This window comes from Nerophis lumbriciformis, linkage group LG37, assembly GCF_033978685.3.
Source record: "Nerophis lumbriciformis linkage group LG37, RoL_Nlum_v2.1, whole genome shotgun sequence".
Classification (NCBI taxonomy): Eukaryota; Metazoa; Chordata; class Actinopteri; order Syngnathiformes; family Syngnathidae; genus Nerophis; species Nerophis lumbriciformis.
In genome coordinates this window covers 3146775-3162500 of record NC_084584.2, presented here as the reverse complement: position 1 = coordinate 3162500, position 15726 = coordinate 3146775, and the positions used below count along the sequence as shown (strand labels likewise).

Sequence of the window (15726 nt, the reverse complement as noted above, 5' to 3'; positions counted from 1 at the left end):
GCAGCGTTGCTCGGGCCCGCGTATTTGGCAGGTGCTAGTCCTAAGTGTCCCAATACTTTTGTCCAGTTTTAGTCCCAAGTGTCCCAATACTTTTGGCAAGTTGTAGTCCTAAGTGTCCCAATACTTTTGTCAAGTTGTAGTCCCAAGTGTCCCAATACTTTTGTCCAGTTTTCGGCCTAAGTGTCCCAATACTTTTGTCCAGTGATAGTCATAAGTGTCCCAATACTTTTGTCTAGTGTACCTACCTAGTCTGCATTGCGTGGGCATGCTGGTGCATCCTGCTTTTAAGCAGCCATCTTTAAAAAACAGCAGCGCAGCAGCATCAGCGCAGCGGTTCTTTGAAGGGTCATAAAATCAAAACCGGAGCAGGTATCAAAACGCTTTCGCCAACTTTTAATCAGAAGGGTTCAATCTCTCTCCTGTGTTAGTTTGAAGCCGAAACAACAAACGCGCTCAGAGGAGATAATGTTTGAAGAAAGGTGACCGTTTTTTACAAAAATTTTGTTTTGAAGGGGGAATAGCAAACTTCCTGTTGATTTTTGCTGGGGGTTGTCAATTTATGAAATGCAGTTCTAAGTGAGACCTACATAGAGGTTTTTGTTTCATGTCTCTCCGACCTTCCCAGTGGGAGTTACAGGCAGTTTTGTCATTTTTTTCTTCCGAGGAGCAGTTTTTTCTCAGTTTTATTCAAAAATTGCTCTAGAGCGCAATTTTTAAATTTGGGGTTAGGTTTTTTTATTAGATCGCAATTTGTGCCAGTCCTGATGTGTGCGCTCAGTTCGGTGAGTTTTGAAGCGTGTTAAGGGGGTCAAATTGCAGCTCAAAGAGGCAAAAGTGACTGTTTTTAGTACTTTTTTGTCTTGAAGGGGGAATAGCAAACTTCCTGTTGATTTTTGCTGGGGGTTGTCAATTTATGAAATGCAGTTCTAAGTGAGACCTACATAGAGGTTTTTGTTTCATGTCTCTCCGACCTTCCCAGTGGGAGTTACAGGCAGTTTTGTCATTTTTTTCTTCCGAGGAGCAGTTTTTTCTCAGTTTTATTCAAAAATTGCTCTAGAGCGCAATTTTTAAATTTGGGGTTAGGTTTTTTTATTAGATCGCAATTTGTGCCAGTCCTGATGTGTGCGCTCAGTTCGGTGAGTTTTGAAGCATGTTAAGGGGGTCAAATTACAGCTCAAAGAGGCAAAAGTGACTGTTTTTAGTACTTTTTTGTCTTGAAGGGGGAATAGCAAACTTCCTGTTGATTTTTGCTGGGGGTTGTCAATTTATGAAATGCAGTTCTAAGTGAGACCTACATAGAGGTTTTTGTTTCATGTCTCTCCGACCTTCCCAGTGGGAGTTACAGGCAGTTTTGTCATTTTTTTCTTCCGAGGAGCAGTTTTTTCTCAGTTTTATTCAAAAATTGCTCTAGAGCGCAATTTTTAAATTTGGGGTTAGGTTTTTTTATTAGATCGCAATTTGTGCCAGTCCTGATGTGTGCGCTCAGTTCGGTGAGTTTTGAAGCGTGTTAAGGGGGTCAAATTGCAGCTCAAAGAGGCAAAAGTGACTGTTTTTAGTACTTTTTTGTCTTGAAGGGGGAATTGCCAACTTCCTGTTGATTTTAGCCCGAGAATGTACTATTATGAAATGTAGGTCTAAGTCAGACCTACATAGAGGTTTTTGTTTCATGTCTCTCCGACCTTCCCAGTGGGAGTTACAGGCAGTTTTGTCAGTTTTTTTCATCCGAGGAGCAGTTTTTTGTGCGTTTCATAAAAAAATTGCGCTAGAGCACAATTTTGAGATTTGGGGTTAGGTTTTTTTATTAGATCGCAATTTTTGCCAGTCCTGATGTGTGCGCTCAGTTCGGTGAGTTTTGAAGCGTGTTAAGGTGGTCAAATTGCAGCTCAAAGAGGCAAAAGTGACTGTTTTTAGTACTTTTTTGTCTTGAAGGGGGAATAGCCAACTTCCTGTTGATTTCTGCCCGATGATATACAATTATGAAAACTAGGTCTGAGTCAGACCTACATAGAGGTTTTTGTTTCATGTCTCTCCGACCTTCTTAGTGGGAGTTACAGGCAGTCTAGTTTTTTTTTTTCCTAGGGGGCGCTAGAGCGCAATTTTGAGTTTTGTGGTTCGTTTTTTTTTAAAAAAGGCAATTTTTGCAGGTCCTGATGTGTGGGTCAAATATGGTGAGTTTTGAAGCATGTTAAGTGGGTCAAATTACAGTTTAATATGGCGGCGGAAGAATAAAGAATAAAACGTTACAAATTCAATAGGTCCTTATGTCCCATTGCATAAGGACTCCCTTTGGGAGTCCTTATGCAATGGGCCATGCGGGCCCTAATTAACCACTCAACAAATAGATGGTGGGCATTTTATTGTATTCAACAATAAAGCACTAATATGCAAAACAACAAAGCTGGTTCAAGATAGTCCGCAGGCAAATATGGAGCATTTAACTTTAATGTGCAAGGAAAACAAAGAGCACATGTTATAAAAAAAAAAAAAATGTGGAAAACAACAAGCCTCATCTAATCTCATTTATAGTTTAAATTGGTTTGTTTGTTCACTGTAAGTGAATCAGAAACCTCAACGCCGGGCCTTTTTCCAAAGTTTTTTAATGAGGTCTTTAAAAGTCTAATTGCCAGCTTAGCTGATTTTCAATTGTAAAAGTATTAAAGGTTATTTAGCCTCTCCTGGCTTGTTGTGGATCTTAGATCTTAACTAGTTTCACTTTGCTAAACGCCCTTCTTGCACCTGCAAAAGTTACAGGTAATGTATGATATGAAAGTCAAACTGTCCCAAATAGTCTAACTACTTTGTTGCTGTCGGCTTTTTTGGTCTCTTTTATTTAATGTTGCTATGAAAACAATCATCCATCCATTTTCCAGGGTGGCTATCCTGGCCGCGTTGGGGCGGGGGCACACCCCGGACAAGTCGCCACCTCATCGCAGGGCCAACACAGGTAGACGGACAACATTCAATTGTTCCAGCCGCCCTCGGTAGTTGGACTGCGTCACCGTCATTCTTCGTGGGCGTGGGCAAACCTCAGAAACTCCCTTGGCATTGAGCGGAGCGCATCTGAGCAACTTCCCACGTTCACACTACCGCCGTACCAGCGGCACACCCGTCTCACATCTGACATTCTAACAATTTAAATGTCTTATTATTATTATAATCAAAAGGACAGCAGTCACTGCCATGACATGACAAGTTATTTAGTTCACTTACAATGAAAATAACAAAACAAGCTATGTACAAACCCCGTTTCCATATGAGTTGGGAAATTGTGTTAGATATAAACGGAATAAAAATGATTTGCAAATCCTTTTCAAGCCATATTCAATTGAATGCACTACAAAGACAACATATTTGATGTTCTAACTCATAAACTTTATTTATTTTTTTTGCAAATAATAATTAACTTAGAATTTCATGGCTGCAACACGTGCCAAAGTAGTCGGGAAAGGGCATGTTCACCACTGTGTTACATGGCCTTTCCTTTTAACAACACTCAATATAACGATTGGGTACTGAGGAAACTAATTATTGAAGCTTTGAAAGTGGAATTCTTTCCCATTCTTGTTTTATGTAGAGCTTCAGTCATTCAACAGTCCGCTGTCGTATTTTACGCTTCATAATGCACCACACATTTTCGATGGGGGACAGGTCTGGACTGCAGGCGGGCCAAGAAAGTTTTTTTTTTTACGAAGCCACGCTGTTGTAACACGTGCTGAATGTGGCTTGGCATTGTCTTGCTGAAATAAGCAACACTCAGTAAAGGTTTGGGAACTGAGGAGACACATTTTTGAAGCTTCTCAGGTGGAATTCTTTCCCATTCTTGCTTGATGTACAGCTTAAGTTGTTCAACAGTCTTCGTTGTGCTATTTTAGGCTTCATAATGCGCCACACATTTTCAACGGGAGACAGGTCTGGACTACAGGCAGGCCAGTCTAGTACCCGCACTCTTTTACTATGAAGCCACGTTGATTTAACACGTGGCTTGGCATTGTTTTGCTGAAATAAGCAGGGGCGTCCGTGGTAACGTTGCTTGGTTGGCAACATATGTTGCTCCAAAACCTGTATGTACCTTTCAGCATTAATGGCGCCTTCACAGATGTGTAAGTTACCCATGTCTTGGGCACTAATACACCCCCATACCATCACACATGCTGCCTTTTACACTTTGCGCCTAGAACAATCCGGATGGTTCTTTTCCTCTTTGGTCCGGAGGACACGACGTCCACAGTTTCCAAAAACATATTTGAAATGTGGACTCGTCAGACCACAGAACACTTTTCCACTTTGTATCAGTCCGTCTTAGATGAGCTCAGGCCCAGCGAAGCCGACGGCGTTTCTGGGTGTTGTTGATAAACGGTTTTCGCCTGGCATAGGAGAGTTTTAACTTGCACTTACAGATGTAGCGACCAACTGTAGTTACTGACAGTGGGTTTCTGAAGTGTTCCTGAGCCCATGTGGTGATATCCTTTACACACTGATGTCGCTTGTTGATGCAGTACAGCCTGAGGGATCGAAGGTCACGGGCTTAGCTGCTTACGTGCAGTGATTTCTCCAGATTCTCTGAACCCTTTGATGATATTACAGACCGTAGATGGTGAAATCCCTAAATTCCTTACAATAGCTGGTTGAGAAAGGTCTTTCTTAAACTGTTCAACAATTTGCTCACACATTTGTTGACAAAGTGGTGACCCTCGCCCCATCCTTGTTTGTGAATGACTGAGCACTTCATGGAATCTACTTTTGTACCCAATCATGGCACCCACCTGTTCCCAATTAGCCTGCACACCTGTGGGATGTTCCAAATAAGTGTTTGATGAGCATTCCTCAACTTTATCAGTATTTTTTGCCACCTTTCCCAACTTCTTTGTCACGTGTTGCGGGCATCAAATTCTAAAGTTAATGATTATTTGCAACAAAAAAAAAGTTTATGAGTTTGAACATCAAATATGTTGTCTTTGTAGCATATTCAACTGAATATGGGTTGAAAATGATTTGCAAATCATTGTATTCCGTTTATATTTACATCTAACACAATTTCCCAACTCATATGGAAACGGGGTTTGTATATACATACATATATACATGTATATATACATATACACATATATATATATATATATATATACATACACACATATATATACATGTGTGTATGTATATATATATATATATATATATACATACATACATACATATATATACACATACATATATATGCAAATCCTTTTCAAGCCATATTCAGTTGAATATGCTACAAAGACAACATATTTGATGTTCAAACTCATAAACTTCATTTTTTTTTGCAAATAATAATTAACTTAGAATTTCATGGCTGCAACACGTGCCAAAGTAGTTGGGAAAGGGCATGTTCACCACTGTGTTACATGGCCTTTTCTTTTAACAACACTCAATAAACGATTGGGTACTGAGGAAACTAATTATTGAAGCTTTGAAAGTGGAATTATTTCCCATTCTTGTTTTATGTAGAGCTTCAGTGGTTCTCCGCTGTCGTATTTTACGCTTCATAATGCGCCACACATTTTCGATGGGAGACAGGTCTGGACTGCAGGCGGGCCAGGAAAGTACCCGCACTCTTTTTTTTACGAAGCCACGCTGTTGTAACACGTGCTGAATGTGGCTTGGCATTGTCTTGCTGAAATAAGCATATGTTGTTCCAAAACCTGTATGTACCTTTCAGCATTAATGGTGCCTTCACAGATGTGTAAGTTACCCATGCCTCGGGCACTAATACACCCCCATACCATCACACATGCTGCTTTTTACACTTTGCGTGGATAACAGTCTGGATGGTTCGCTTCCCCTTTGGTCCGGATGACACGATGTCGAATATTTCCAAAAACAATTTGAAATGTGGACTCGTCAAACCACAGAACACTTTTCCACTTTGCATGAGTCCATCTTAGATGATCTCGGGCCCAGAGAAGCCGGCGGCACCCCGCCTCGTCCGCCTTCGCCGCGGCCGGCGTCACGCGCAGCAGGTAAGCAGCTTACCTGCCCGCCACCCCCGTGGCCGGGGGGCTCGTAACAGGGGTCACTCCGCGCGCTCCGCCCACGCAGCTTACCTGCCCGCCACCCCTGTTGCCGGGGGCGCGTAACAGGGGTCACTCCGCGCGCAGTGCGCTCACGAAAGGGGTGGGGCTCACCCTGGTTGATATAGACAGCAGGACGGTGGCCATGGAAGTCGGAACCCGCTAAGGAGTGTGTAACAACCCACCTGCCGAATCAACTAGCCCTGAAAATGGATGGCGCTGGAGCGTCGGGCCCATACCCGGCCGTCGCCGGCAGCGAGACGCGCTTGGAGGTGCGCTCAGCGCGGCTCCCATATGATTGCGCACCGGTGTGCGTCTGGGCCGTGACAGCGTGGCACGCGAATGTCTGTGCTGCATTGGATCAGTCTCCTTTCTTTAACAGGCAAAAGCTTTATAACCTCACTAATGCCTTGCATCGTCTATATTAGATATACAGGTAAAAGCCAGTAAATTAGAATATTTTGAAAAACTTGATTTATTTCAGTAATTGCATTCAAAAGGTGTAACTTGTACATTATATTTATTCATTGCACACAGACTGATGCATTCAAATGTTTATTTCATTTAATTTTGATGATTTGAAGTGGCAACAAATGAAAATCCAAAATTCCGTGTGTCACAAAATTAGAATATTACTTAAGGCTGATACAAAAAAGGGATTTTTAGAAATGTTGGCCAACTGAAAAGTATGAAAATGAAAAATATGAGCATGTACAATACTCAATACTTGGTTGGAGCTCCTTTTGCCTCAATTACTGCGTTAATGCGGCGTGGCATGGAGTCCATGAGTTTCTGGCACTGCTCAGGTGTTATGAGAGCCCAGGTTGCTCTGATAGTGGCCTTCAACTCTTCTGCGTTTTTGGGTCTGGCATTCTGCATCTTCCTTTTCACAATACCCCACAGATTTTCTATGGGGCTAAGGTCAGGGGAGTTGGCGGGCCAATTTAGAACAGAAATACCATGGTCCGTAAACCAGGCACGGGTAGATTTTGCGCTGTGTGCAGGCGCCAAGTCCTGTTGGAACTTGAAATCTCCATCTCCATAGAGCAGGTCAGCAGCAGGAAGCATGAAGTGCTCTAAAACTTGCTGGTAGACGGCTGCGTTGACCCTGGATCTCAGGAAACAGAGTGGACCGACACCAGCAGATGACATGGCACCCCAAACCATCACTGATGGTGGAAACTTTACACTAGACTTCAGGCAACGTGGATCCTGTGCCTCTCCTGTCTTCCTCCAGACTCTGGGACCTCGATTTCCAAAGGAAATGCAAAATTTGCATGGTTGGGTGATGGTTTGGGGTGCCATGTCATCTGCTGGTGTCGGTCCACTCTGTTTCCTGAGATCCAGGGTCAACGCAGCAGTCTACCAGCAAGTTTTAGAGCACTTCATGCTTCCTGCTGCTGACCTGCTCTATGGAGATGGAGATTTCAAGTTCCAACAGGACTTGGCGCCTGCACACAGCGCAAAATCTACCCGTGCCTGGTTTACGGACCATGGTATTTCTGTTCTAAATTGGCCCGCCAACTCCCCTGACCTTAGCCCCATAGAAAATCTGTGGGGTATTGTGAAAAGGAAGATGCAGAATGCCAGACCCAAAAACGCAGAAGAGTTGAAGGCCACTATCAGAGCAACCTGGGCTCTCATAACACCTGAGCAGTGCCAGAAACTCATCGACTCCATGCCACGCCGCATTAACGCAGTAATTGAGGCAAAAGGAGCTCCAACCAAGTATTGCGTATTGTACATGCTCATATTTTTCATTTTCATACTTTTCAGTTGGCCAACATTTCTAAAAATCCCTTTTTTGTATTAGCCTTAAGTAATATTCTAATTTTGTGACACACGGAATTTTGGATTTTCATTTGTTGCCACTTCAAATCATCAAAATTAAATGAAATAAACATTTGAATGCATCAGTCTGTGTGCAATGAATAAATATAATGTACAAGTTACACCTTTTGAATGCAATTACTGAAATAAATCAACTTTTTCAAAATATTCTAATTTACTGGCTTTTACCTGTATAACAACGGGCGGGTGCGGTTCTGATCAAATGTTAGATCGGGTGGATGGCGGATGGTTGACGACTTTCTGATGCGGTTGCGGATGAAATAATTGCCTATCCGCGCATCTCTAGCAAGTATGCATTTACACAACGTGACAACTTCACTGCTTTTGGGGTTTTTCTACTTTTAACTTGTTTGCTTGAACTTACAAGGCAGGAGGGGAGTAAAAAAAGTTTTCTAGGCCACCTGGCAACCCTGCGGAAGGCTCCGGGGAGCTCACCTTGACCTTGAGACGGTCCACGATGTCCTGGATGTCGGAGCAAGCCAGCGTCTCTCGGAAGCTCAGCTCTTTGGCCAGGTTGATCTTGTTGTTGAGTTCGTGGAGCTGCTCCAGGAAGTCCTGCTCCGTCACCGGACAGTCCAGGATGGTCCTGGGGGCAAAGGAGGTTTTAGAGACGCGTCCGGGAGAGGCGGGAAAGCTCGGCGGGACGTACGAGATCATGTTGCCGGGCACCAGCAGCTCGTCCACCAGCTGGCTGAGGTTGCTGCGGACCGCCTGGCGGTTCTTCAGGCGGACGTTCATGCTGAGGGACTGCTGCTGCAGCGTGTGGATCTCACTGCTGATGGACGACAGGTCGCTCTGGAAGCCGCTTAGCATCTCCTCCATCCTCTGGCGGGCGACACAACACATCACATTCACAGCACTTTACGGTGTCCCGTGTTGAAGAAACCCAACCAAAGATCTTCCCACCTCCAAGATGGCGTCACAAGCGCTGATCTGCTGGTGCAGCAGAGCGATGTTCTGACTCTCCTTGATGTCTGACCCAGCAGCACTCAGGGGAAAAAAAACCTCAGCATTTCGCGAACACGGAAAACGTTTCATACCGTAGTTTCCAGACTACAGAGCGCACCGGTATAAAAGCCGCACCCACTACATTTTAGAAGGAACAAATATTTTCACATATATTAGCCGCACCAGACTATAAGCCGCAGATATATATGTTGTCAAATGAGTTATTTACACATAAATATTGTGTACATGTTCATTTACATACCTCTAAAGGCTTAGTGGCCACATGCGTGGACAGCACCTTTTAGCTCTTATTTCCACAATTGTGTACACAACTGAATTGGGGTCTTATGGCCGCTTATGTGGACACTTACACTGCCAACTGGTGGTGTCAGAAGAGTATAACATACAATGGAATTTGGAAAAAAAAAGTGTAAAAATAAGAATTAGCATGTCACTAAACATGAAGTACACGTTTGTGTACTTATGGACTAAGTACATCACATCAAAAGATGATTCTTAGTTTTTATTCTAATTAGGGTCCAATAAGCCCAAATAGCAAAGAGAAATAAAAAAAAGCATGTAAACAAACAGCTTGGGCCTTAAGAGGTTAATTGTTTCCAAACGATGTCTGTAACAGGGCAGTAAAACGTCTGATCAAACAAAACAGAAGTCATGGTCATGGACCCACTAGCTGCAGAAGCTAGCTCTCCAATCACCTCAATAATTTGTTGACGTTTTGGTGAATTTACGGAGGACTTTGTGAAACAGTCCGTCCATCCATCTTCTTCCGCTTAGCCGAGGTTGGGTCGCGGGGGCAGCAGCCCAGACTTCCCTCTTCCCAGCCACTTCGTCCAGCTCTTCTCGGGGGATCCCGAGGCGTTCCCAGGCCAGCCGGGAGACATAGTCTTCCCAACATGTCCTTGGTCTTCCGCGAGGCCTCCTACCGGCCCTAAACACCTCCCTAGGGAGGCGTTCGGGTGGCATCCTGACCAGATGCCCGAACCACCTCATCTGGCTCCTCTCCATGTGGAGGAGCAGCGGCTTTATTTTGAGTCCCCCCCCCCCCCCCCGGATGGCAGAGCTTCTCACCCTATCTCTAAGGGAGAGCCCCGCCACCCGGCGGAGGAAACTCATTTCGGCCGCTTGTACCCGTGATCTTGTCCTTTCGGTCATGACCCAAAGCTCATGACCATAGGTGAGGATGGGAACGTAGATCGACCGGTAAATTGAGAGCTTTGCCTTCCGGCTCAGCTCCTTCTTCACCACAACGGATCGATACAGCGTCCGCATTACTGAAGACGCCGCACCGATCCGCCTGTCGATCTCACCATCCACTCTTCCCTCACTCGTGAACAAGACTCCGAGGTACTTGAACTCCTCCACTTGGGGCAAGATCTCCACCCCAACCCGGAGATGGCACTCCACCCTTTTCCGGGCGGGAACCATGGACTCGGACTTGGAGGTGCTGATTCTCATCCCAGTCGCTTCACACTCGGCTGCGAACCGATCCAGTGAGAGCTGAAGATCCTGGCCAGATGAAGCCATCAGGACCACATCATCTGCAAAAAGCAGAGACCTAATCCTGCAGCCACCAAACCAGATCCCCTCAACGGCTTAAATGCGCCTAGAAATTCTGTCCATAAAAGTTATGAACAGAATGGGTGACAAAGGGCAGCCTTGGCGGAGTCCAACCCTCACTGGAAATGGGTCCGACTTACTGCCGGCAATGCGGACCAAGCTCTGACACTGATCATACAGTGATCGCACAATCAGACAGTCCGATACCCCATACTCTCTGAGCGTCGAATGCCTTCTCCAAGTCCACAAAGCACATGTAGACTGGTTGGACAAACTCCCATGCACCCTCAAGGACCCTGCAGAGAGTATAGAGCTGGTCCACAGTTCCACGACCAGGACGAAAACCACACTGTTCCTCCTGAATCCGAGGTTCGACTATCCGGCGTAGCCTCCTCTCCAGTACACCTGAATGGACCATTTTCGTGTGTTAAATGAAAACTATTCGCATTATGGCCGTCGGCAAAGAAAAAAAACATAAATTAGCCGCGCTGTTTTATAAGCCGCAGGGATCAAAGCGTAGGAAAAAAGTAGTATGTCTACAGGGTTCCCCTTTGATTTAACTGAATGTGTCCAATTGCCGCCACACCTTGAAAATAAGTTTTATTTTACGTGAAAACAAATGAAAGTGATATAATGTTTGCAGCCCTCCAAAAGGAGCCGAACAAAGTCCGACGCTATTTTTAATTTTAATTGCCAATCTTACGCTGACACACTACCCAATTCCGACAGGTTTTCCCTCTCGTGCAAACACTTGCGTGGCGTCGAGTCTCTAAGCACGAGCACAGTCTATAATAATGCCGGAAAAAAATGCTAGATTTTTTGCTAGTCGTTATTCATATGTAGTAGTTTTTTTTTTTAAATAAAAAAAAGTCATTAAAAGTCTCTCGATGCTTGAAAATTTTTCGAAATACATTGCAGCGAACAACTGAAAATAGGGCAAAACGATAGAAAAATATATGTTAATACTATTTTATAACATTTTCGTTTTAAATGCGTGCATACATTTTTTTCCGCATTTTTAAAGAAAATCATATCATCATAGCAGATTATGCAAATTAGGCGATGACATCATTGTGATGTCCGTGTTTGTGTGGACATGGCCTTAGTTTTTCCTTGAACCCCCTGGCCCCCACTTCCTAATTGGCTGAGCAAACTGCCTGGCAGTGTTCTATTCTGGCACAGTCCAGGTCCATCGGACTTCACGTGACCCAGACCAAGGGGACAAGGACGAGGGAGACGAGACAGAGAGGATACAGTCTTTGATGGAGGCCTGTTCAATCTTCTGAAGCTCCGCCTCCACTTGTTTGGAGTACTGGCGCAAGTCCACACCCTGCAATCGCGTGGGATCACGGTTAGGAGGGCGAGCCAAAGACTCGGTCAAGCTTCCCTTTCGGCGCTCACCGTTTTAAGCGCCTCCTTGACGAGCTCGTCCTCCAGGTTGGCCTGGATGTGCACTGGAGGAGCAACACATCACATGGTCATCGTCACGCCGACGCCATCTTTCGCACGCACACAAATCAACGGGAGTCTTACGGTCCACTTCATCCAAGATGAACTCATCTGTGGTCAGGTCCAGTTCTCCCAGGTTGAGCTGGGCACTTTCTCCTTCATGCGTCTGGAAAAAAAAGAGTCAAATAAATCAGTTCAATTCCCAAGCCTTAGGTCAGGCTGATTACAAAAAGAAATAGTCATGAAATAGGGATGTACCAGTAACCGTGAAAAAAAAAAAAAAAAAAAAAAGAGTCAAATAAATCAGTTCAATTCCCAAGACTTAGGTCAGGCTGATTACAAAAAGAAATAGTCATGAAATAGGGATGTACCAGTAACCGTGAAAAAAAAAAGAAGAAAAAAAAGAGTCAAATAAATCAGTTCAATTCCCAAGACTTAGGTCAGGCTGATTACAAAAAGAAATAGTCATGAAATAGGGATGTACCAGTAACCGTGAAAAAAAAAAGAAAAAAAAAAAAGAGTCAAATAAATCAGTTCAATTCCCAAGACTTAGGTCAGGCTGATTACAAAAAGAAATAGTCATGAAATAGGGATGTACCAGTAACCGTGGAAAAATAAAAATAAAAAAGAGTCAAATAAATCAGTTCAATTCCCAAACCTTAGGTCAGGCTGATTACAAAAAGAAATGGTCATGAAATAGGGATGTACCAGTAACCGTGAAAAAAAAGAAGAAAAAAAAAAGAGTCAAATAAATCAGTTAAATTCCCAAGACTTAGGTCAGGCTGATTACAAAAAGAAATAGTCATGAAATAGGGATGTAACAGTAACAGTGCGGGAGGTATCACTCCTCTTTATTTTTGTTGGCCAAACCGTCACACTGAACCACTTTGGTGTTTTTGGAGAACAAAGATTGTTTGTTAGACTTTATCTTCATTAGCCAAACTGCTTTGTGTTTTATATTAGACTTTGACATCAAAAAGTGAACACCATGTTTTTGCATTTTGTGGGTTTTTCATGACACAAGGTTAATACTTTAAAAAGTGTTATTTTCTACAATAATGTTCCTTCTACAAAGGAAATCATTTTGAATGTGTTGTGTTTTTTCCCCCAACCGTCGCAGTGAACCACTTTGGTGTTTTTGGAGAACATACAGTAAGTACGTACATAGGGCTGGGCGATATTGCCTTTTTTTGATATCGCGATATTTTAAGGCCATATCGCGATACACGATATATATCTGGATATTTTGCCTTAGCCCAGTGGTTCTCAAACTTTTTTTGTCATCCCCCACTTTGGACAAGGGGGAGTTTTCAAGCCCCACCTGCCCCCATCGCCCCAACAGAGCGCTAATGCCAAGTTTTAACATTTTCAAATTTATTGAACATCAAGTTGTATACATTCAAACTCAATAACATAAAATAACATTAAGTTCAATAATAAATAAAATAACTGTGCAGCTGTGGTATAACTTGCATCAAGTTCAATAATAAATAAAATAACTTCCATCAAGTTCAATAATAAATAAAACAAAAGTGTTATAACTTGCATCAAGTTCAATAATAAATCAAAAAAAGTGTTATAACTTGCATCAAGTTCAATAATAAATCAAAAAAAGTGTTATAACTTGCATCACGTTCAATAATAAATCAAAAAAAGTGTTATAACTTGCATCAAGTTCAATAATAAATCAAATAAAAGTGTTATAACTTGCATCAAGTTCAATAATAAATCAAAAAAAGTGTTATAACTTGCATCAAGTTCAATAATAAATCAAAAAAGTGTTATAACTTGCATCAAGTTCAATAATAAATCAAAAAGTGTTATAACTTGCATCACGTTCAATAATAAATCAAAAAAAGTGTTATAACTTGCATCAAGTTCAATAATAAATCAAATAACTTGCATCAAGTTCAATAATAAATCAAAAAAAGTGTTATAACTTGCATCAAGTTCAATAATAAGTAAAACAAAAGTGTTATAACTTGCATCAAGTTCAATAATTAAAAAAAAGTGTTATAACTTGCATCAAGTTCAATAATAAATCAAAAAAAGTGTTATAACTTGCATCAAGTTCAATAATAAAAAAAAAAAAGTGTTATAACTTGCATCAAGTTCAATAATAAATCAAATAACTTGCATCAAGTTCAATAATAAATACAATAAAAGTGCCACTTTGCAATCTTTGCAAAAAAAAAGGAGGAGCTATGCATTTGGCAAGACAGGGCAAGTGACAGCACTTTTCCCCGGGAGAGCCACCTTGCTTCACTGTGAAACAGCACGGCTGTATGATCAGCTCCCATTTCCTCACACAGTGCAGAGAACAGTCGCACTTTCAGTGGTCGTGTTTTGATCAAATTTACCGCGCTCACAACATCTGTTAAAACCTCATTGAGTTCGGGGCTGAGCTGCCTTGACGCGAGTGCTTCCCGGTGAATGACACAGTGCGTGCCCGACACATTTTTGTTTCTCTGCAGGCGCTGGCTCTGGCTCGACGACCTTTGAGGTGCGAGTCACAAATGTATATATTTGTGTAATTGTGATCCACACATTAGCCTGCTACCCATCCGCGCGAAAGTTTTTTCCGCTTAGCCCCGCCCCCATTAGTTACTGTTGCTATGTCTGTCAAACTTTCGCTCGTACCGAGAAATATAAAGCCTACAGTAAAAATAAGTACCGGTAATTTCCATTTATTTATATAGCGGATTTCACAGACAGAATCACAAAGTGATTTACAGTGTGTGTAGAAAATGAAAGCATAGTCAAAAAAATTATGTAAGAATATAATAATTTAAAAAAAAAAAGTAAAGTGAAATTTCCTCCCGTTCCTCGCGCCCCACCTGTCATGTCTCTATTCCCCACCAGTGGGGCGCGCCCCACATTTTGAGAAATGCTGCCTTAGCCTTACATATCTAAAATAAAACAGTTTTTTGAACTGGACTTTCAATGGAAGCAGGAGGTAATAATTAAAAGAAGATCTCCATCGAGACACAGACTTTTAAAACTGAAGAAAGATAAGGAAAACTTCTATAAACAAGTTATCGATGCTTTTGTTCAGAAGGAGCGGTGCATGGACTTCATTTATAAGTAAAAGTAAGACCATAATAACGTTTTTTTTAATTAAATGTGCTTTTTGTGTGCTACAGTTTGTATGTGTAAAGTTAAAGTTAAGTTAAAGTAGCAATGATTGTCACACACACACTAGGTGTGGTGAAATGTGTCCTCTGCATTTGACCCATCCCCTTGCTCACCCCCTGGGAGGTGAGGGGAGCAGTGGGCAGCAGCGGCGTCGCGCCCGGGAATCATTTTTGGTGATTTAACCCCCAATTCCAAGCCTTGATGCTGAGTGCCAAGCAGGGAAGAATGCTGGTATGAGCTTTTAAACATAACCCGTTAACTGCTGCCAATCAAATGGTGAATAAGATACTCTTTAGGGTTCATATGTTTGTGAATCTGACTGTGATGAAGTCAGTGCCTCACCAGCCATCAACCTCACCTATTTAAAAAAGTGTAACCGAGGGTTTATAAATGTGGCCTATACTGTATGAAACTACAAAATAACAAACACGGAGGCTCCAGTTTACACGAGGACCACTTTATTTACCTTCTTTCAAAAACCTCCGCTCCACTGTGTCATCACTTCCGCTCTTAGCGCCTTCAAAATAAGAGCTCAAGGCATATACTGTATAACAGCGCATAACAGGAACTTAACATCACAAAGAGGAAAGCCCATAAAAATAGGTTACAAAAGTTATTTAATAAGAAGCCAAAAAGTGCAAAAACAATAATGTTCGTGTTGGAGGAGTTGTGAATTAGGTACACCTGCAGTCTGCAGGTGTACCTAATGTTGTGG

General features: G+C 42.5%; 1 protein-coding gene across 1 annotated transcript in view; it reads right to left on the bottom strand.

Moving 5' to 3' along the window:
* vps52 (VPS52 subunit of GARP complex) overlaps positions 1 to 15726 on the bottom strand; it is an 86604-nt gene that overhangs the window by 60080 nt on the left and 10798 nt on the right. Inside the window, exons 2-7 of the mRNA XM_061931514.2 lie at positions 11961 to 12042; positions 11829 to 11881; positions 11682 to 11757; positions 8808 to 8875; positions 8551 to 8726; positions 8337 to 8487 (exon numbers count right to left, since the gene is read on the bottom strand). Coding sequence (XP_061787498.2) covers positions 8337 to 8487; positions 8551 to 8726; positions 8808 to 8875; positions 11682 to 11757; positions 11829 to 11881; positions 11961 to 12042 — 606 coding nt within the window. The remainder of the gene's footprint in view (positions 1 to 8336; positions 8488 to 8550; positions 8727 to 8807; positions 8876 to 11681; positions 11758 to 11828; positions 11882 to 11960; positions 12043 to 15726) is intronic.